Source organism: Camellia sinensis, chromosome 8 (assembly GCF_055761805.1).
Source record: "Camellia sinensis isolate YWXY chromosome 8, ASM5576180v1, whole genome shotgun sequence".
NCBI lineage: Eukaryota > Viridiplantae > Streptophyta > Magnoliopsida > Ericales > Theaceae > Camellia > Camellia sinensis.
Genome location: NC_138968.1, coordinates 142947744 through 142971733, shown reverse-complemented (window position 1 = coordinate 142971733; position 23990 = coordinate 142947744). Strand labels below are relative to the sequence as shown.

Below are 23990 nucleotides of genomic sequence, written 5' to 3'. Positions count from 1 at the left end.
AAATACCCCTAATGTGAATGTTCACACCGTCAATGTGAATGTTCATATCGTCAATGTGTAGGCGCCTGGCTCATGTCGATCCTCGTGGGTGGCCGGAAAAGTTTGAGTCGGGCCGGGCGGGCCCGGCCCGTTGACAATGTGAATATTCACATTAATAGGAGTGTAAAATTGGCCCGCGTCCCATGGCGGCGCGAAACCCGCCAACGGCCCATGGGCGGCCTGGGACGGCCCGTTGACAATGTGAATATTCACATTTACATGTTAACATTCACATTGATAAGAGTATAAAATTGGCCCGCAGCCCATGGGCAGCCAAAAGCCTGCCCATGGCCCCGGGCGAGCCCGGCCCGGCCCGTTGACAATGTGAATATTCACATTGACATGTTAACATTCACACTAATAGGAGTTTAAAATTAGTTCACGCCTCGTGGCTGCCCGAAACCCGCCCACGACCCGTGGGCGGCCCGGGGAGAGCCCGGCCCGGCCTGTTGACAATGTCAATATTCACATTGACATGTTAACATTCACTTTGATAAGAGTATAAAATTGGCCCAGCCGGTTGACAATGTGAATATTCACATTGACATGTTAACATTCACATTAATAGGAGTGTAAAATTGGCCTGTGTCCCGTGGCGGCGCGAAACCCGCCCACGGCCCATGGGCGTCTCGGGGCGGGCCCGTGGCGGCCTGTTGACAATGTGAATATTCACATTGACATGTTAACATTCACATTGATAAGAGTATAAAATTGGCCCGCGGCCCATGGGTAGCCAAAAGCCCGCCCGCGGCCGGCCCGGCCCGTTGACAATGTGAATATTCACATTGACATGTTAACATGCACATTGATAGGAATATAGAATTAGCCCGCGGCCCGTGGGCTGCCCGAAACTCGCCCACGGCCCAGGGCAGGCTCGTTTGGGTCTGGGCCCGAGCATGTCCGAGACCCTAGGCTAGGGCCTAGGCCATCACTTTGAAGCCCGGCCTATCCCATCAGCCCGCTTAAGGCCCTTTCAAGGCTCGGTCCGAGGCCCAGCCCGCCCGAGGCACAATGTCTTTTTTTTTGGAAAATAATAAAATTTTGGTAGAAAAAATTAAAAAGAATTAAAAAAAATGGCTAGGCCCGCCCAAGCCCGACCCAAGCCTGAGGCTAGGCCCAGGCCCATCGGCCCAACCCAAGGCTTGACTCACGGGCTTGGGCCCGGGCCCAAACGAGCCTGCCCCAGGCCGTGGGCAGGCTTCGGGCAGCCCACGGGCCACGGGCCAATTCTACATTCCTATCAATGTGCATGTTAACATGCTAATGTGAATATTCATATTGTCAACGGGCTAGGCCGGGCCTACCCTGGGCCGTGGCCAAACTTCGGGCAGCGGGCAAATTTTACACTCCTATCAATGTTAATGTTAACATGTCAATGTGAATATTCACAATGTCACGGGTCGGGCTAAGCCCGCCTACGGCTACGGTCGGGTTTCGGGCCGTCCACGGGCTACGGGCCAATTTTACACTCTTATCAATGTGAATGTTAACATGTCAATGTGAATATTCACATTGTCAACGGGCCGGGTCGGGCCCGCCTTGGACCGCTGGCCAATTTTATACTCTTATCAATGTGAATGTTAACATGTCAATGTGAATATTCACATTGTTAACAGGCTGGGCCGGGCCCGCCCCGGGCTGCCCACGGGCCGTGGGCGAGTTTCGGGCAGCCACGGGGCACGGGCTAATTTTACACTCCTATCAATGTGAATGTTAATATATCAATGTGAATATTCACATTGTCAACGGGCCGGGCCTGCTCCGGGCCGCGGTTGAGCTTTTGGCCGCCCATAGACCGCGAGCCAATTTTATACTCTTATCAATGTGAATGTTAACATGTCAATGTGAATATTCACATTGTCAACGGGCCGGGCCGGGCCGGTCCCGCCCCGAGCCGCCCATGGGCTGCGGGCGGGTTTCGCGCCGCCACGGGACTCAGGCCAATTTTACACTCCTATTAATGTGAATGTTAACATGTCAATGTGAATATTCACATTATCAACGGGCCGAGACCGCTCCGGCTCGCGAGTAGGTTTCGGGCCGCCCATGGGTCAATTTTACATTCCTACCAATGTGAATTTTAAAATATGCATGTTCACATCATAAAATTGCTAACCGTTCAAAAAATATTTATAAGGGTATCAAAATTAAATATAAGGGTATAAGTGTCTAAGAAAATAGTGTAAATCAAGAAAAATGATTTTATGGAATAAAACTATACATATATGAGACTAAATGGGTTAAAAAATTCCTTCATAGACTTATTGAATTAAAACACTACTAAATAGAATTTATCAATAATTTTCCCATAAAAAATTGACAATGTAAATGATCTAGTCATTGTAAACACGGTCAACAATGATAATTGATAGCGTTAAGTTTAATTTGGATTATAAAAAAAAAAAATTGATAATGATGGAAACAATTAATATATATATATATATATATATATAATATTAAAAATTAATGAGTTGAATTTTAATAAAAAAAATGTTTTAAAAATCAATGATAGAGGTGATCAATACCATCAATAGGCAACAATAACAAAAATCACCATGTGGTTGTAGAGATGCATTGAACATTATCAAGCGTCATGTTTAATTTGATAAATGAAAAATGAATTGACAATGGTGAAGGCAAAATGTTATCAAGTTGAATTTTGAAAATTATGCAAACATTGATAATGAAAATGATCTAGTGATTGTAAATAAACACGATCAACAGTGATAATTGATTACGTTAAGTTTAATTTTGATCTAGGTATTTATAATTTTTCAAACTACAAAGGGTAATCTATACTTTAAAACCTCAGGGGGTTTATTTGTGATTTACCGTATTTAATTTCCTCAGAAGGTGTCACATATTTGTTTAAGAGGAGTGATGGAAACCCCTCCAATCACCACCCCCAACACATGTGGCAGGTGGTGATTGCAGGACAAAGAAAACCAAAAAATACAAAAAAACCAACCAATGAGAGAGAGAGGAGGGGTCAAAGGGGGTGGGGGAAAAAAAGTGATCTTAGACATTTTTGATAAAAAAAAGTGCTTATTTGGTGGAGTTTGGGGCTGAATCATCATTTGTACAGAATTGGTACCAGTTTGATTTGTTTATCCTCAACAAATGTAATATTTTTGGATGATAAACAAATCAAACGAAAAAAAATCTAAGTTTGACCCTTATAATAAATGTTTTTAATTTTTAATTTTATCAATTTAAATTATAATCTTTTAATTTATTTTTAATTTAAATTATTTATCTATTTTTATTATATATAACCGACGGAAAATTAATATTTTAGCCCTTAAATTTAATAAAAATTATAGTTTTTTTCCATAATTACACCTAATTTTTATTTACAATTCTGTTAATTTCTTCATAATTTAATTATTAATGGTGATAATCAACATTAATGAGCTGAATTTTAATAAAAAATATAAATTAAAAAAAAATCAACGATTGAGGTGATCAATACCATCGATAGACAACAATAATAAAAATCATCATGTGGTTATAGAGATGCATAGAACATTTTGAAGCTTCATGTCTAATTTAATAAAAAATAAATAAAAATAATAAAATAAAATAAAATAAAAAATGGGAGCTTTTTTGATAAATCCACTTTCTAAGACCTTTATTCCATCCAACCCATATTCTTTTTGACTATTCCATTAGGTCCTATTTGAGATAAGAAGCCCAAAATATCATTTTCATCTACTTATATTCCATTTAGTTCACATTATTTTCTTATGTTTCAATAAGTCTTATGGGTGACATAATTACCAAAATACCCTTAATGTGAATGTTCACACCGTCAATGTGAATGTTCATATCGTCAATGTGTAGGCGCCTGGCCCATGTCGAACCTCGTGGGTGCCCGGAAAAGTTCGAGTCGGGCCGGGCGGGCCCGGCCCGTTGACAATGTGAATATTCACATTGACATGTTAATATTCACATTAATAGAAGTATAAAATTGGCCCGCGTCCCGTGGCAGCGCGAAACTCGCCAACGGCCCATGGGCGGCCCGGGGCAGCCTGTTGACAATGTGAATATTCATATGCCAATGTGAATATTCACATTGTTAAGAGTATAAAATTGGCCCGCGGCCCATGGGTAGCCAAAAGCCCAGCCGCGGCCCCGGGCGGGCCCGGCCCGTGGACAATGTGAATATTCACATTGACATGTTAACATTCACACTAATAGGAGTTTAAAATTAGTCCGCGCCTCGTGGCTGCCCGAAACCCGCCCACGGCCCGTGGGCGGCCCGGGGCGAGCCCGGCCCGGCCTGTTGACAATGTGAATATTCACATTGACATGTTAACATTCACTTTGATAAGAATATAAAATTGGCCCGGCCCATTGACAATGTGAATATTCACATTGACATGTTAACATTCACATTAATAGGAGTGTAAAATTGGCCTGCGTCCCGTGGCGGCGCGAAACCCGCCCACGGTCCATGGACGTCTCAGGGCGGGCCCGTGGCGGCCCGTTGACAATGTGAATATTCACATTGACATGTTAACATTCACATTGATAAGAGCATAAAATTGGCCTGCGGCCCATGGGTAGCCAAAAGCCCGCCCGCGGCCCGGGGCCGGCCCGGCCCGTTGACAATGTGAATATTCACATTGACATGTTAACATTCACATTGATAGGAGTTTAAAATTAGCCCACGCATCGTGGCTGCCCGAAACCCGCCCACGGCTCGTGGCGCGGCCCGGGGCGGACCCGGTCCGGCCTGTTGACAATGTGAATATTCACATTGACATGTTAACATTCACATTGATAAGAATGTAAAATTAGCCCGCACCCCGTGGGCGGCCCGAAGCCCGACGCCAGCCCGGGGCGGGCTTGGCCCGACCCGTGACAATATGAATATTCACATTGACATGTTAACATTAACATTGATAGGAGTGTAAAATTTGCCCGTTGCCCGAAGCTTGCTCGTGGCCCGGGGTAGGCCCGGTCCGGCCCGTTGACAATGTGAATATTCACATTGACATGTTAACATGTACATTGATAGGAATATAGAATTAGCTCGCGGCTCGTGGGCTGCCCGAAGCCCGCCCAAGGCCCGGGGCAGGCTCGTTTGGGTCCGAGCCCGAGCATGTCCGAGACCCTAGGCTAGGGCCTAGGCCATCACTTTGAAGCCCGGCCCGGCCCATCAGCCCGCTTAAGGCCCATTCAAGGCTCGGTCAGAGGCCTAGCCCGCCCGAGGCGCAATGTCTTTTTTTGTGGAAAATAATAAAATTTTGATAGAAAAAATTAAAAAGAATTAAAAAAAATGGCTAGGCCCGCCCAAGCCCGACCCAAGCCTGAGGCTAGGCCCAGACCCATCGGCCCGACCCGAGGCTTGACCCATCGACTCGGGCCCTGACCCAAATGAGCCTACACCAAGCCGTGGGCAGGCTTCGGGCAGCCCACGGGCCGCGGGCCAAATCTACATTCCTATCAATGTGCATGTTAACATGTCAATGTAAATATTCATATTCTCAACGGGCTAGGTCGGGCCTAGCCTGGGCCGCAGCCAAGCTTCGGGCAGCGGGCAAATTTTACACTCCTATCAATGTTAATGTTAACATGTCAATGTAAATATTCACAATGTCACGGGTCGAGCCAAGCCCGCCTCGGGCTACGGTCGGGTTTCGGGCCGCCCACTGGTTATGGGCCAATTTTACACTCTTATCAATGTGAATGTTAACATGTCAATGTGAATATTCACATTGTCAACGGGCCGGGCCGGTCCTGCCCATGGGCCGCGGGCGGGTTTCGCGCCGCCACGGGACGCAGGCTAATTTTACACTCCTATTAATGTGAATGTTAACATGTCAATGTGAATATTCACATTGTCAACGGGTCGGGACCGCCCCGGCTCGCGGGCGGGTTTCGGGCCGCCCACGGGCCAATTTTACATTCCTACCAATGTGAATTTTAAAATATGAATATTCGCATCATAAAATTGCTAACCGTTCAAAAAATATTTATAAGGGTATCAAAATTAAATATAAGGACATAAGTGTCCAAGAAAATAGTATAAATCAAGAAAAATGACTTTATGGAATAAAACTATACATACATGGGACTAAATGAGTTAAAAAATTACTTCATGAACTTATTGAGTTAAAACACTTCTAAATGAAATTTATCAATAATTTTCCCATAAAAAATTGACAATGTAAATGATCTAGTCATTGTAAACACGGTCAACAATGATAATTGATTGCGTTAAGTTTAATTTGGATTATAAAAAAAAAAATTGATAATGATGGAAACAATTAATATATATATATATATATAATATTAAAAATTAATGAGTTGAATTTTAATAAAAAAAATGTTTTGAAAAATCAATGGTAGAGGTAATCAATACCATCAATAGGCAACAATAATAAAAATCACCATGTGGTTGTAGAGATGCATAGAACATTATCAAGCGTCATGTCTAATTTGATAAATGAAAAATGAATTGACAATGGTGAAGGCAAAATGTTATCAAGTTGAATTTTGAAAATTATGCAAACATTGATAATGAAAATGATCTAGTGATTGTAAATAAACACGATCAACAGTGATAATTGATTACGTTAAGTCTAATTTTGATCTAGGTATTTATAATTTTTCAAACTACAAAGGGTAATCTATACTTTAAAACCCCAGGGGTTTATTTGTGATTTACCGTATTTGATTTCATCAGAAGGTGTCACATATTTGTTTAAGAGGAGTGATGGAAACCCCTCCAATCACCACCGCCAACACATGTGACAGGTGGTGATTGCAGGATAAGGAAAACCAAAAAACACAAAAAAACCAACCAATGAGAGAGAGAGAGAGGGGGGTCAAAGGGGGCGGGGGAAAAGAAAGGGTCTTAGACATTTTTGATAAAAAAAAAAGTGCTTATTTGGTGGAGTTTGGGGCTGAATCATCATTTGTACAGAATTGGTACCAGTTTGATTTGTTTATCATCAACAAATGTAATATTTTTGGATGATAAACAAATCAAACTAAAAAAAATCTAAGTTTGACCCTTATAATAAATGTTTTTAATTTTTAATTTTATCAATTTAAATTATAATCTTTTAATTTATTTTTAATTTAAATTATTTATCTATTTTTATTATATATAACCGAAGGAAAATTAATATTTTAGCCCTTAAATTTAATAAAAATTATAGTTTTTTTTCCATAATTACACCTAATTTTTATTTACAATTCTGTTAATTTCTTCATAATTTAATTATTAATGGTGATAATCAACATTAATGAGCTGAATTTTAATAAAAAATATAAAAAAATAAAAAAATCAACGATTGAGGTGATCAATACCATCGATAGACAACAATAATAAAAATCATCATGTGGTTATAGAGATGCATAGAACATTTTGAAGCTTCATGTCTAATTTAATAAAAAATAAATAAAAATAATAAAATAAAATAAAAAATTGACAATGGTGAAGGCAAAATGTTATCAAGTTGAATTTTAAAAATTATGCAAACATTGATAATGAAAATGATCTAGTGATTGTAAATAAACACGATCAACAGTGATAATTGATTGCGGTAAGTTTAATTTTGATAATTAAAAAAAAAAAATTGATAGTGATGGACACAATTAATATATATAATATTAAAAATTAATACATATAATTAAATGAATAATGTGGTTGGCAGCATACTACTAGTATAAATATTTTGTAAGACTCTGAATTTTCACTAACATAAACAACTTACATGCTTTGATCCATATCTAACCCCCAACCCCATAATAGAAATTTTGTAAGACTAGAATTTTCTCCAACATAAACAACTTTTACATGCTTGCATATCTACCCCAAACTCATCCCATAAAATAAAACCACAACCAAGTCAAGATGTTTCTCAGGTAATTAACAATTTATCATTTTCATTTGATGCGGGGGTTTACCAACTCACATGACTTTAGTTCACTGGTTTTTCATTCAGTCCAAATCCATTTTTTACCTGCTCCACAGCCAAGTCACACTTAATCTTTAACTAATACAAATCTAAACTAACCTCACAACATACCCCGTGTTTCTCTTCTCTCTTCTTTACCTTGTACCAGAAAAATAAATAAATAAATAAAATTCAAAAATCTCAAAGTCACAGCCATGGAAACCAGTAGTTCCACCATTAAACAGAAATGGAAGCTTTGTGCATTTGCTAGCATCATAGGCTGCTTCATCCTAATGCTCTGTCTTAACGAAAACCACAACAGTGTTAGACTCCTCGCTTTTCAAAACAAAAATACAACAAACATAATATCGTCCCTGGAACCATCAAGCTTCATTGAAAATGGGAAACCTATAAACGGAACTAAAAGCATAGGCCATTGCAATATCTTCGATGGGAGATGGGTTTACAAGCCAATTGACAGCCCACCACTATACGATGAATTTCAGTGTCCATTCATTGGTGATCAAGTAAGCTGCCAGAGAAATGGACGGCCAGATTTTGACTACGAGAATTGGAGTTGGGAAGCCAACGACTGTGAGATTCCTAGGTAAGCTTCTTTTTATTTTTTATAACTTGATTGACGTTCTTCTTCTTGTGATTATATATACATGTAGTCAAACTTGAACTTGAACTTGAACTTGAAGGTGATATGGATAGGTTGGTTTGATTGATAGGTTTGATGGGAAAGACTTGTTAGAGAGGCTTAGAGGGAAGAGGGTGATTGTAGTTGGAGACTCCCTCAACAGAAACCAATGGGAGTCTCTTGCTTGCCTCCTTTATTCTGTTATTCCATCCTCAAGAGCCCATATACATGTTCAAAATGGTCTCCACAAACTCTTTGTGGCAAAGGTGAAAAATCTGTTTCATATCCATACTTCTACTTTTGTTCCTTCCTTTTCTCGGTCTTCCATGCAATGAATGTCTACTTAGTCATAAACCTGTCTCTAGAATCTTTCCTTTCTTGTCCCATGTCTTAAAGAACCTCTCTATCACACACACACGAGTCTCTCTGTCTTTTCTAATTATTATGTGGGAAGGAGCATTACCTGCATTTGAAGCGGAAGTATTTCAAAAATACTATTGTATACGAGTATTAGGTACCTAGCCAGTAACGAGCATGTAAAATATGTATCTGGCACACGAAATACTCTGTGTGCATTTTTCATATACTTTGGGGCATAAATATAATTTTCAAAAAATATTGAGGTATTTTTATAATTATCAAAAACATAGAAAATAATACTTGGGGTTCTATTTTTCAAAAATATTTAATTACTTTTTACATTTGATTTTTAACTGTTATATGTCATGTACTTCTACAAATTATTAAAAACAAAAAAATGAGACAAGTTGTATCAGTACATTCGTAGCATACCCGTATTTGTATCCGCACCTATACTTCCTAAAGGATTGGCATAGAGGAGATTGGGACAGACATACTGACTCATTCTACATATAGGTTACAACGTTCAAAAAGACATTTTTTCTGATTTTTAATTACAGGACTATAACTGTTCTGTGGAATTCCATTGGAGCCCATTTCTGGTGCAACTAGACACAAGCCAAGCCAATGGCACTAAAGTTCTAAGGCTAGACAAACTTGTCACCTCGGCTGAGCGTTGGCGAGGTGCTGATATCATGGTATTTAACACCGGTCACTGGTGGGTGCACCGCGGCAAGTTTAGGGCGTAAGTCCGGCAAATTTAGTTCAAATAACAATTGAGTTTCATAAATTCTCAGTCATTTTGTATTTGACAAGTTTGTCCAATGGGGGAAAAAATTGCAGGTGGGACTTGTTTGGATACAGGGGAGAATTGGCCAAAGAGATGGATATAGAATCAGCAGTTGAGATGGGTATGAAAACTTGGGCTCAATGGATTGATGACAATGTCGACTCCACAAAAACAATTGTGTTTTTCAGGAGTATTTCTCCGGAACACAAAGGGAAGTATTGGTGTTACAATGTGACACTACCCATCATGGATGAGGAGTCCTATGCAGGAGATTCATTTCCAAAGCCAGTGATAGAGGTTGTTGAGAGGACAATCAGAGGAATGAAAACACCGGTAAAGTACTTGAACATCACGAAGCTGTCGGAATACAGGAGAGATGCACATCCGACGGTGTATGTGGCAAAAAAAGAGAAGCAACAACCGGTTGTCGATTGCAGCCACTGGTGCCTGCCTGGACTGCCAGATACATGGAACAGGCTATTGTATGCTCTTTTGGTCTTTAACACCTCTAGAGACACTGGTGCTGGTAGTTCCTCACATGGGCTGGTTTGAGCCTCTGTTACTGGATATCTAAGGAAACATAATCCAACAATTGAATTGCTTTGGACCATTTCTAGCCTATGTTTGGATCTCATTTTTCCCCTTTTTTTTTTCCTCCACAATTTCTTCCTCAAATCCAAGATCCACACACACACACCTTAGTGGCCAGGCTGACTAATATAGCCGGAATGTGTAGAAGTAGCGATCTTATAAACCATTGACTCAAAGAGAAAATCATAATTAAGATTCTTCTCTAAACTCATTGATAATCTTATAAATCATTGATTCAAAAGAGAATATCATAATTAAGATTTTTCTCTAAACTCATTGGTTTACAAATAATTCACGAGAATAAAGGCTTGACAATGGTTGATTTTCAAAAATATCCAAGGTTAGAAAAATGAGCATAAATTTGAAATTATATTCAGTGTGTTTAGTTTTAATTTTTTAAATTCAGTTTTTTTAAAATTGAATTTTTTATTTTTCGTGTTTTTTTTATTTCTAGTAAATATTATTAAAATTTTAAGCATTTTTTTACTTTTTTAGATACACCTTACTTAAATATATTTAAAAAGTAAAATATTTGTGAAAAAATATTTCAAAAAATTAATAAATACACAAAAATACGAAAAATATACTGAATTTTAATATTTTTTTTTGCATTTTTGATATTTAGTGAATTTTAAAAAAAAAATCACGAAATTGTACTTTTTAAGTATACTTACGTTATATGTGTCTAAAAATTTTTAAAAAAAATACTTAAAATATTTAAAAAATTCAATCAAAACAAAAAAAAATACGAAAAATAAGAAAATAAATTTTTTTAAAAAGTGTTTTTAGAAAATCCAAACCAAGCAAAGTGATTAATTTCCAAAACTAGTGTTTTCCTAAGGCTAACAACCATTATTTGTAATAAATCTAATACTTGTAGGACAAGAAACTACAAAAACAGGAAACCAGCTGTATCTACACAATTTAAGAAACATAATAATAATTCTACAGTTCTATACTAAACTAGAAAATTCCTAATAAAATACTAAAACCAAAAAAAATAAAATAAAAATATAAAAATCATAAAATCTCGTTTACATCACAGGGTTCGCTCAACTTCAAACCAACATGCCAAGCCAGATATCTGACCCAAATGAAATTCTTAGCAACAATTTTCATCAAATACCCTGTTGTCAACAACTCATTAGAAGCATATGCAACTCTTAACTAGGATTCAGTGCTAGAAAATAAATGAATGAAATAAATGCTTGAAAATAAATAAATGAAATATATGCAGACAATCTTCAGGTTCAGCAATATTCATTAACCAACCTAGAAAATTTTCACTTTTAACGGCAACAAAAAGGAACCAATAAGAACAAAGACAATCTTAAATAAGAACAGGGAAATTCATACATCGAGAACAGAGCAGAAACAGTAACTTTGAATATGTTTGCATCTTATATGGTAAAGCGGCATGTAACAAGCCGTATTACATCCATGGGATTCAACATATTATAAATTGTTGATTAATTAAAACACTAAGAGGGCGGTTATTTTTCTATTTTACCCACTTCACTCTAATTGTTCTGAAGGATAAACTTAGATGCCCTTTTTCATATCCAGCATAGTACCTTATCCACTTGATCTCCGAGGAGTGGCCAATAGATACAGTCAAGTGGAATGTTTATTTACAAAGGCCTTCTCGAGCAGTGGTATCTAGAGAAGCTCCCACTCAGATTCACAAACGCCATGAGATGGTGGTTTCTTTGCATCTGCATCTGCATCTGCATCCGTGGTATGTGTAAGCATCACAATCTCTGCACTTCCTTGATTTGAACCTACATCAATATCTCCATGTTGTACTGCAAGCTGTTTGTACTCCTGCTTTCTTGCTGATCTCTTTGAAGATAGAGCTTTCTGGATCTTTTTCTAAAAGGGGAAATTTGGTCAATGACAATGAAGAGAGAGAGATTGAAGAATGGATACTACTAAAAAGGAGCTGTATCCATATCATACCCGTGTTGGATACTCATACTCCTAGGATACTCGTAGATACATATCTAATATTTCATAAACGCATCCGATACTTAATGTTAATTTTAAAAAGTATTAATTACTTTTCGAACACTCTAGGTCTCATATCCAAACTACTATGAAATTAAAATTGTAATTATTTTTGCATAGTATTAGAGTATAATTGTTAGAATATATATAAGAATAGTTTTCAATATTTTCTTATTTCTTACCGAAGAAAAAAATAGTGAGATTAAAGTAATACTCTACTATTTTAGATTTTGTCAAATTAACTATCCACTGGAAAATATACAGTATATATCTAGTTAATGATTTCTCATTACTCTTTGAGCTCTAAAACTATCTAATTCCTAGATAATGAGTTCCCATTCTTTGAGCTCATGTATAAAATAATACTAAGACTTTATAAATAAAAAAATGGAAAAAATCAATGTATCATGACCATAATTACATCCTATTTTTTTAGATTTTGTCGTATTGTCATATTTGTATCCATGCTTCATATAAATAAATATATATATATATATATATATAGAGAGAGAGAGAGAGAGAGAGTACCTTGTATGACCGAGGTTTATCTTTTGTGCAAGTGACATGAGAAAAGTTTTCTCTGTCCACCAATACACAAGTTTCTTCCAGCTTTGACTCCTCAACTTGTTCAATGGTTTCTATCTCTAGATCGACTATACAATCGTCATTCTCGATCACATCTATATTACAGTCACCTGATCTTCCTGTGGAGATTCATCAACATCAGTTGATAGAATTAAAAAAATTAACAATAGGTGACTTCAGAAAGAAGTGGCAATTAGTACCACAGATATTGTACATGGTATAAACATGAGTTAGTGCCCTATCCTATGAAGCACGGATACTCCGAAATGGCCCCCGTACGCATGTCGGATACGGATATGCGTCCGATACGGCGGGATACGTATCAAATACGGCAAAGAAGTATCCCAATTTTTTTTTAAATTTTTTGAATTTTGGATACATTTGGGATACGCGAGAATACTTCAGGGATACGCTTGGGATACTTTTGGGATACGGCAGGGCGAAAAAATAATTTTAAAAACTTATAATTGGGTCAAAATGTAAAATAACAAAAGTAATATAAAATAAAACAAAAAAAATCAATCAAACAGCAGGGAGGAGGAGGAGGAGGAGGAGGAGGAGGAGGAGATCAAGGTGAGCCATCTCCCTCTCCCTCTCGCTCCCTCTTTCTGTCCCTCTCGCTCGATCTCACTCACTCTCTCTCTCTCTCTCTCTCGCTCGATCTCTCTGTCTCTCTCGCTCAATCTCACTCTCTCTGTTTCTCCCTCTCGCTCAATCTCACTCTTTTATTTTATTTTTTTCCTTTTTTTTGCAGGTAAGCTGAAAGGCAATCCTAATCCGAGGTATATTTACTCTATTCCAATCCTGTTAAATAGTAACCAGAAATTTACTTTTGAATTATTTTTTTCTTTACCTGTGTTACATCTTCTGCTCAATGTTAATTTATGTTTTCCCTTCAGTAACTTGTTACAGACTATCTCTTTAAAGATTTAAGAGATTTAATTGAATTGCTGAATTTAATTGAATTGAATTGTTGAAATTTAATTGAATTGCTGAATTTTTTTTTATGTTCATGTCAAAAGATAACTACATAAATGTTTTGTTTTATTTCTTTACCAAATTTATAATTTTTAGAAAATGAGTTCGAGTACGGGAAGTTTAGGTTCAACAAGTGGTACACCAATGGAAGAAGATGATCATGCTCCTCTTTGGTGTTATGTTACAAAACTGGAAAAAATGGGAGAAAGAGGTGGTAATACCAAGTTTAAATGCAATTACTGTCAAAATGAGTACAAGGGTTCATACTTTAGGATCAAAGCACATTTGTTAAAACTTTCTGGCAATGGAATTAAAGTGTGCCCCAAAGTGACTCCGCAACACCTTACTGAAATGCAAAGGAAAATTGAAGAAGCCGAGAAGAGGTCAAAGATAGCTATGCCTAAAAAAGTTCCTTTACCACCTTTCACTTGCCAATCTATTTCAACAGGTTCAGGGTCTTTAGATACTGGAGGATTTAAGATGGAAGGGTATGAGCCAAGAAAAAGAAAGGCTACTGGAACTTCTGCTCTAGAAAAGGCATTCAACCCTGTTATTCGGGAACAATTGCATTCTGAGATTGCTCGCATATTTTATTCAGCAGGGTTACCTTTTCATTTATCAAGGAACCCATATTATGTTAGTTCTTTTCAATTTGCTGCCAACAATTCAATTCCTAGTTATGTACCACCTGGTTATAAATTGTTAAGGACTACATTGCTTCAAAAAGAAAGGGCTAATGTAGAGAGGTTGTTGGAGCCAACTAGAGCATCATGGAAGGAAAAGGGATTGAGTATTGTTTTAGATAGATGGACTGATTCTCAAAGACCCGTTATTAATTTTATGGGAGCATCATAAGCTGGGGCAGTGTTCTTGAAAGCTGTTAATTGTGAAGGTGAGCAAAAAGACAAGTTTTTATTTCCAACTTAATTAGTCAAGCAATTGAAGAAGTTGGACATCAAAATGTCATTCAAGTCATTACAGATAATGCTCCCAAGTGTAGTGCAGCTGGTTTACTTATTGAAAGTAAGTACTCGAGTATCTTTTGGACAACATGTGTAGTTCACACATTGAATCTTGCTCTTAAGAATATTTGTGCTCCAAAGGAGACAGGGGGTACTGCTTTTGCTTATGATGAATGTCATTGAATCACACTTTGTGTTGATGATGTGATGTTTATCAAAAACTTCATCATGAACCATTCCATGCGGCTAGCTATTTTCGATGAATTCGTACCCTTGAAGTTGGTTGCTATTGCGGACACACGTTTTGCATCTACCATTGTCATTCTCAAAAGTTTTAAACTTATAAAGCGTGGCCTCCAATCAATGGTTATTAGTGACCAGTGGGTTTCTTACAAAGAAGATAATGTTGGGAAAGCAGCATCTGTGAAGGAAAAATTATTGAATGATGTGTGGTGGGATAAGATTGATTACATTTTGTCTTTTACATTGCCTATCTATGAGATGCTTAGGTTTTGTGACACTGACAAACCATGTCTTCACTTAGTCTATGAAATGTGGGACACCATGGTTGAAAAGGTGAAGGCAAGCATCTTTAGGTATGAAGGGAAGCTAGATGATAAGGAATCAATCTTTTATTTCATTGTGCACAATACACTAGTTGAGAGGTGGGCCAAAAGTAACTCTCCTCTTCATTGCCTTGCACATTCTTTGAATTCGAGGTAATAACTTAATTCATACTCTTACTAATTAGATTTCTTTGTTCACATTTGTCTTTTAATATGAATAATATAATTTAATTTTGAAACTTTCTAATGTTGTAATCTAGGTATTATAGTTCAACGCGGCTTAATGAAAATCCGAATCGTGTCCCTCCTCATAGGGATGAAGAAATTTCAAGTATGAGAAACAAGTGCTTCAAGAAATACTTTCTAAATTTAAAAGAGAGAAGGGTTGTAAATGTGGAAATGTGGAATATGCCAAGTTTTCAAGAGGTTTGGATATGTTTAGAGATTTTGACTCAAAGATTGATATAGGAGTATTGAATCCACTTATTTGGTGGTTTACACATGGGTCTCATGCTCCTATGCTTCAATCTTTACCATTAAAATTGCTTGGCCAGCCATGTTCCTCATCATGCTGTGAAAGGAATTGGAGCACCTACTCTTTTATTCACTCAATGAAAAGAAACAAAATGACACCACAACGTGCTGAAGATTTTGTTTTTGTGCACAACAATCTTCGTCTCCTATCAAGGAGAAGTCGACATTACATTGAAGGAGAAACTAAGTCATAGGATGTTGGTGAAGATGCTTTTGATTCATTGGAGGGTGCAGGCTTACTCAAAATTGCACGTCTTTCTCTTGATGAACCAGATATAGAAGCTGTTATATTCACTGATGAAGGGGAACAAGTTGAAGCTATTGACCTTGAAGACTCTTAGCTTTATAGGAATCTTTCTTTTTTATCAAGTTGTCTTTTGCTTTAGGTTTTATTTTTATGCATACTATCAATGTTTTAAAAGGCTCTAGGCGCACCGAGGCGATAAAGTCTCCTATAGCCTAAGCGCGAGGCGCGAGGCGTAAGGCGAAGCACGCGCCTCACCAAAGCGAAGCTCAAGTGGTAAAAGAAAAGCAAAATTATAAAATAGGTAAATTTTTCAACATAACAAATATATATATAATATTTAAAAAATCATAACCATTTTTAATAATCTCTAAACCTAACATTCAATCTTCTAAAAATTAGAAATATAATATCCAACAAAAGATATAAAGTATAACATTCAATCTTTTATCACTTTTTGCTCTCTTATGACTACATTTGGTCATTTTATATTGAATAGTTTTGAATTACTGTGGGCATGTCTAAAAAAAAAGCACTTAATCAACAATTGGAGTAGAAAAATGGGTAAAGCCCATGAAGCCCATGCCTTGCGCCTCGAAAAAAAGCCCTCGCCTCAGCGCCTAAGCTGCGCCTTGCGTGTTGCGCCTCGCCTCAATCTGTTTGAAACGCAAGGCTGCGCCTCATTGCGCCTCACGCTTAGGCGCGCGCGCCTTTTAAAACACTGCATACTACATTACTAAAAATTGTAAAAATAATATTTTTTACGAACGTATCCCCCGCCATACCCATATCCTAATTTTTCAAATTTTGCCGTATCGCCATATCCGTATCCCATATCCATATCCGTGTTTCCAAGGCCCTATCCAATCCTCAGAAAAGCGGCAAAGCTAGTAATTTCTGCCCTGTTGATGTTCTACATTTTGAACAGGTAGACAACTTGCCAGATCAGTGTTCAAATAACTTTCCATTGTATTAGTATAGTGTTAGTTCCTGGAGTTGCAAATGGATCTGCTGGTTCACCAATCATTGATGGTTCCAAAACTGCTAAACCTACGTCACATGCAGTTGTACCTACTAGTATACTATAATCTACTGGCATTTTGATTAGCTGGAATAGGGAATTCAAGTTAGTTTCAGAAATCATTTTGGTTCCATTTTTCAGGTCAGACGTACAATTTTTTATTTGTAACCTATATTACATTTCCCACAAATTTTTTTATAAAAAGTCATAACAAAATAGAGAAGTTCATATCATGAATATGCAAAACATCAATACCTGTAGGGGAGAAATAGTCCTCACTAGCAGATTCACTGTAATGTGGATCACCACTAATGTATGACTCTATCAGAGAAACCACTCCACTATTCATGCCTGCAGTTTCCAAAGCAAAAGTTACCATACAGAAGCTAGAGAACGCATCTAAAAACTAAAATTAAATTAATGATGGAAATAATCACCATTTAGTTCTGCCGATAACACATTAGACCCACAGTTGGAGGATGTACATCTAAGTTTTGTTTCTTTCTTAGCACCAGATTCAACTGGTAAAATCATTTTGGATTTCGGGGTATCAATTGAGGTATCATCTTTAGACGCAGTTGAGCCAGCAATATTGTCACAAAATTTTGCTACACTAGTATCACATCCTGTAACACCAACTGTAGCTGGACACGATATCATAGCAATCTGGTCACATGCTACTTCATGATTCTCACCTATTTCATGGCATGATGACACCCTGCTCAAATCTTTTGATGGGGGAGTGGTTGACCTTAAAATTTCTGATGGCAGATTATTGTTCCTTGTAGATTTTCTTTTGATAGGCACATTTGAATGTTCATAAAAACCTCTATCTACATTGTGCAGTCCACTGAAAGAACTATGGTCTGTATTCGCACCAGAAAACACTTTTGAATCCTTAGTAACCTCCTTTTCGCGCTTTATAGTACCTTTCTTGATGCTTGCTTTTGGTTTCTTATAGATCCCAAAATCAGCATAAGGGTTCAGAGACAAATCAGCAGCAGCTACTTTCACAGGATCTATGCAAGATGGAGGAACCAAATCTTGCACAACATCTGAGTAAAACTTTTTGACACTTACGCCAACCGTCTGCACCTGATTTTCAACATATTTAACTGTGTCCTGTCCAAAAAAAAAAAAAAAATCAAAATTTGAATTATGATGAAAAGAATTGCCAACTTCATCGAGTGTATATAGTCAGAGATGCGACTAACTAACATATTAGTATAACTACATCCACATGATGAGAATGGGTATTACATGAAACACATTCACATCAGACAAAGAGACAGACATGTTCAAACAAAGGATCATATTTCACCAATGGTGGGGAAAAAGGAAACAGATGGTAAAGAAAGGGGGAAAGCAATAGGTTTACCTGATACATAACTTCTTCCACCTCCAAGCACATAGCTTCAAACTTTTGATATATATTTCCAACCCAAGCTATACCATTAAAATCCATAGTGATCATATGTTGATTCTGCTAGAAAATAGACCCAGTGATTTTATTGGATTCTGTCTCCAAGATGGCACTACTCTACTGCAGAAATTCAAATGAAAATCTATCAGGATTGCATAAATTAAGTTGGTTAGGTCAAACAAATTAAGTTAGACCTTGACCTAACCTAAATATGTCATCTAAGAAACATGGACACAGACACGGTCACCAACACCAACACAGGATACGACAAATTCCAAAAATCATAATACAGACACGACAAAGATATGACCAAGAAAAATATTTTTATATATGTTTATTTGCTATATACATGAATATTACAACCACAAACATCTAAAAATAATGAAAAACTAATAGCAATTCAACGTGAAAAAACAACTCAATCTATAAATTAAACTCTTATTCAATATAGGAAATACTATTTTACCAATCATAAACCACTACATCATAGTGGCTTGTCTTCATCAACATTATAAATTGTGGGTTTTAGCACGAGTAGAAGAAGACAAGTTTTTTCCTATAACAATTACAAGTAAAAATAAAAACAATTTCAACAATCAAACACTAATTCAGAAATTAAATGAGAGAATGTTACTTATTTGCATTGCTTAATAAATAAAGGAGGGAATTCTACTTAGTGATGATTAACATCGATATGAGACAACATGTTTACATAGTGGTGGTTATGAATTTATGATGACTCTTTTTATGGCTCATGGCAAGATAACTGTGTCTTCATACACTCTAGACATTGGACACGCGTGCCTGTCACATGTCCCCAAAATGTCCGAAAGAAGAAAAAATAGTTAAAAATGGGACATGCCACGTGGCTTGTCCAATACGTAACTCAACATGTCCAAAGCTTGTCGGCGTACGACAACTGTCAAACACAAGTGCAACTAAGTTGAAGTGTCCATACTTCATAGTACATCATGATAATTTTACTTTTAATTCCTTAGGAGCTTGAAAAATTATTTAACCCTGTTAAAAAGATGACTGTGGGGGCTAGCTTTCAGCTGCGCTGAGCGTATGTTTGGAGTTATACATGTCTACAAAGTGAACTACTTTAAATATTCTGACTTGTTTCACTATTACACTGTCTTCAATAGAATTCAAAAGGTTGAGTCTTACCCAATATCGTGTAACGGTATGTTTGTTTACAAAGTGAACTACTTTAGATATTCTGACTTGTTTCACTGTTACACAGTCTTCAGTAGAATTCAAGAGGTTGAGTCTTACCCAAGATCATAACATGGTATAAGAGTCGAAGTATCCAAGGATGGGTAAGGTGCATGTCCCTAGCCTACACACAGCAAATGCTGAGTAAGCACACTAGGGAGGGTGTAAAGAAAAGTACCACATCGCCTAATTACAAAAGTATTATGCCCCATATACGCGTGGTGGTACCCTCACCTCTTCAACTAACTTCTACCCACCACTATGTAACCATTAGGTACAATTTTTACTATTTTCTTCCATTTTTTTGGTGGTTGTTAGAGGCATCCACCAGTGGCACCATTATGATCAGAGGAAAGTTTTTGATCAGGGGAAAGTTTTCTTTTAACAACACAATATTTCCCTAAAGCATTCATTCATGTTCAGAAAACTTTTCCCTTATGTTAGGAATAACTCTGAAGGCTTTTCATATCCTACAAGTTATCTTTAACTTGCCCATAACAGTGAGGCTTCAAGAGGTCCTTTTTCCCCCAAAACTAAACTTCTCCAAAATTATCACGAAAAGTACACCAAAAACCATTAAGCAATTCACTGAATACAATATATAGAAAAATAAATTGCTCAAACCCAAATTGGGGTACCCAAAAAAAAAAAAAAAAAAAAAAAAAAAAAAAAAAAAAAAAAATCAATTCAACACAAACAATCAAAGTCTCCAAAATCAATAAATTAGTTAACAGAGAAAAGACCAAATATAATATATAACTGAGAAACAACACAAAATCGTATACAGAGATAAATAGAAATAAAACAGAACAGTAAAAGAAAGTACTGTATAGGCACTTACGTAGGGTAGAAATCAATACCCAGAAGCCAAAACCTCTGAAATCAACAATTAGGAGTGAATTCCAGAACCAATTTTGGATTTGAAGGAGAATAGATAAAAGGAAGAACTATACCAAAGAAAGAGTTTTGAGAGAGAGAGAGAGAGAGAGAGTTTTTTGTGTTGAGTAGGAGAATCAAAAACGTAGAGACCGAGTTCACCTAGGTTTCTTTGAACCTGATTGTTCGACACGTGTTCAATAATACGATAAAATAAAAATAATATATAAGAAGTAATAATATTTTAATCATCCAAGTTAGTGATTGAAACATTTAATTATTTTATGTCACAATTATATTAATTAAATTTTGTGTTTTTCAATCTAAATGACATATGGTATGGTGAAGTTTGATTATATTACGGCTAGAAATAGAGATACTTATGATATGTACTTCTTTTACATATTATTATATTTTTAGAGCATATTTAATGGTAATAGGTATTTTATCTATTTAAATATTACTATGAAATATATTTTTTATTTTACCTATTAATTGTTTCATGTTTTTACTTCAATTATGTTCTTTATTTTAATTATTCATCTAAATATTATTAACTTTATAGAATGTCACATTAGTAACAAAGATGTAGGAAAACAATCTTAATAATTAAATATATTTTGCTTAGTTTTGAAGACTAGCTATATGTAGCTGGTGAATGTGAGTTGAGATAAAATGTCTAATCATATGCCTAGTGTATTGGAGTTGAAAAAAGTAAGTTTTACTATGCATTTTGACTAACAAATATTATGTACCTAGTATGTTGGTGATGCTCTTACATTCTAATTAACATGATATTTCATATGATTTTTTTTTTTTGAGAAATTTAATAATATGTTTTTATTTTTATAGTTATAAAAATATAGCTATATAATTCATTATGAATGAAAAAATAAATAAAATAAGAAATTAGCATCTTTATTAAAAGAAAGGGATGTTCATTTATTAATTCTAACTGATAAGATCTCAACTATTTGATATAAAATTATACTTTTAATTGAAGACAAATCATTCCCAACAAGATAATAGTGATACACAAGATATAAATAAAATCATAATAACCATTTAAAAAGAATTTTGGACTTTTAAGCTTATTTCACAAAAGCAAGGCCAATAAAAGTAGAAAAGTGCACGTTAAAAATGGGGATTTTTCTGAAGGTTCATGGTATTAAGATTTTATAACATAAAAGACATCAAATATTTTTATAATGTCTAAGGTCCTTCAATATCGATCTAGAGAAAATTCGACCTAGAAAATTTCTCTGGCCTTCTCAGAGAAATTCTCTCTAGAGAAATTCTAAAAATTTCTCTGAACCTCCCAGAGATTTTTCACTCCAGAGAAATTCTAATTTCTCTGTACTTCCCAGAGAATTTCTCTAGACCTCCCATAGATTTTCTCTCTAGAGAAATTCTGAAAATTTCTTTGGACCTTCTAGAGATTTTCTCTCTAAAGAAATTCTTTCCTGCACTTCCCAGAGAATTTTTCTGGACCTCCCATAGATCTTCTCTCTATAGAATTTCTCTGGACTTTCCAAATAATTTCTCTGTGTTTTTGACCATTTTTCTTTGGTTTGCACATAATTTCTGTGTTTTTTATCAAACTAGACTGTAGGCCATTTAGACAACAACAAACCAAAGAAAATTGAACAACCACCGTTTTGACCAATTTTCTCTGAGTACCAAAGAAATCCAAAGAAAATTGTGTAGAGAACATTTGTGTGGCTCTATCTAGAGAAATTTGTGTTAAGAGACAATTTGTGTGGCTTTGTATGACTCTATCCAGAGAAAATTATGTAGAGAAAATTTGTGTGGCTTTGTATGGCTCTATCTAGGGAAAATTGTGTTAGAGAAAATTTGCGTGGCTTTATCCAGAGAAAATTGTGTAGAAAATTTGTGTGACTTTGTGCGGCTCTATCCAAAGAAAATTGTGTTAGAGAAAATTATGTAGAGAAAATCTGTGTGGCTCTCTCTAAAAAAAATTGTGTTAGAGAAAATTTGTGTGGTTTTGTATGACAACAGCAACCTAGAGAAAATTGAACAACCACCATTTTCATTTTAACCAATTTTCTCTGGATTGTAAGACATTCAGACAACAGCAATCTAGAGAAAATTGAACAACCACTATTTTCATTTTGACCAATTTTTTTTTGGACTGTAAGGGATTCAAACAATAACAAACCCAAGAAAATTGAACAACCACCTTTTTCAATTTGACCAATTTTCTCTGGACTATAAGAGATTCAAACAACAGCAAACCCAAGAAAATTGAACAACCATCATTTTCATTTTGACCAATTATCTCTAGACTGTAAGACATTCAGATGACAACAAACCAGAGAAAATTGAACAAACACCCATATAAAGATAATTCGATGGTTATCATACATGTTTATGCATATAAGAGACTGATGAAAGCATAATTCAATAGATATCATACATGTTTATGTGATAGAGGGAATTGATGATGGTAAAAATGGAGTTAAACCCATATAAAGATATAACTAATAAGAGACAAGACCACAGACATTAGAGAGGCTTTAGTTCAAATAGGTACTCAATTCAAGTACCAAATGCTGATAATTTCATGTCTATTAAGTGACCAGAAATGCAATAAAAAAGGAAATAACAAAGAGAACAATGGTAATGCCATCTTGATCACTGAAAACAACTTCGTTGGAGCACAAAACAGAATGAACTCGAACTAGAAAACCCAACAGCACAAACCTATGAAATGGACACAACTCAAGAAAACCTCATCAAGAACGAGACCACAAGACCAGCTTTTCCCAAGCTAGTTGGACCACTTTGTGGCGGTCTTTGGTGGTTCTGTCCGGGACACATTCTGTTGCGTCAACGTCATTTTCCAGCATTGGGAGACAGAGATTTGTGCCGATCTACATTGGTGGCAACTCCGATGGCGATGAAATCGACTCCGACGACGATGGTATTTGTGGTGGTGGTGGTGGCAGTGGCCATTGAAGGGAGTGAAGTGAGGTTTGGATTCAGAGAGAGAGAGACATGAAATAGAGAAGGTAGAGAGCGAGAAATGAGGTTTGATGTAAAAGAGTCAAATTTCTCTGTGATATATGGGTATGGGGTGAAGGGACCTTAGACATCATAAAATAATATTGTTGATCTCTTCCATTACTAAAAATGGGAGAGGGACCTTAAACTAATTTTCTCTTAAAAAATGTTACAAACCCTGAAAATATTTTCATTCCTCTATTCTCCATTTTTACT

General features: G+C 36.3%; 2 protein-coding genes across 6 annotated transcripts; one reads left to right on the top strand and one right to left on the bottom strand.

Annotated features, from left to right (window-relative positions):
• Window positions 1-7750: 7750 nt before the first annotated feature.
• LOC114292432 (protein trichome birefringence-like 42) lies at window positions 7751-10705 on the top strand. The gene is made up of 4 exons (XM_028236405.2): window positions 7751-8559; window positions 8687-8861; window positions 9516-9700; window positions 9799-10705. The coding sequence occupies exons 1-4, from the start codon at window positions 8168-8170 to the stop codon at window positions 10295-10297; spliced, it is 1251 nt and encodes a 416-aa protein (XP_028092206.1). The 5' UTR covers window positions 7751-8167; the 3' UTR covers window positions 10298-10705.
• A 961-nt stretch (window positions 10706-11666) lies between these two features.
• LOC114292429 (uncharacterized) lies at window positions 11667-21079 on the bottom strand. 5 transcript variants are annotated; one of them, XM_028236402.2, is made up of 6 exons: window positions 20716-21079; window positions 18612-18776; window positions 17671-18355; window positions 17489-17584; window positions 12872-13047; window positions 11667-12208 (listed from the first exon to the last, which is right to left on the bottom strand). In XM_028236402.2, the coding sequence occupies exons 2-6, from the start codon at window positions 18705-18707 to the stop codon at window positions 11996-11998; spliced, it is 1266 nt and encodes a 421-aa protein (XP_028092203.2). In that variant the 5' UTR covers window positions 18708-18776; window positions 20716-21079; the 3' UTR covers window positions 11667-11995. The 5 variants fall into 5 exon arrangements, with proteins under 5 accessions (XP_028092203.2, XP_082739772.1, XP_082739774.1 ...); XM_082883646.1 differs by having other exon boundaries at window positions 18612-18773; window positions 20716-20934; XM_082883648.1 differs by having other exon boundaries at window positions 18612-18716; window positions 20716-20934.
• Window positions 21080-23990: the final 2911 nt, after the last annotated feature.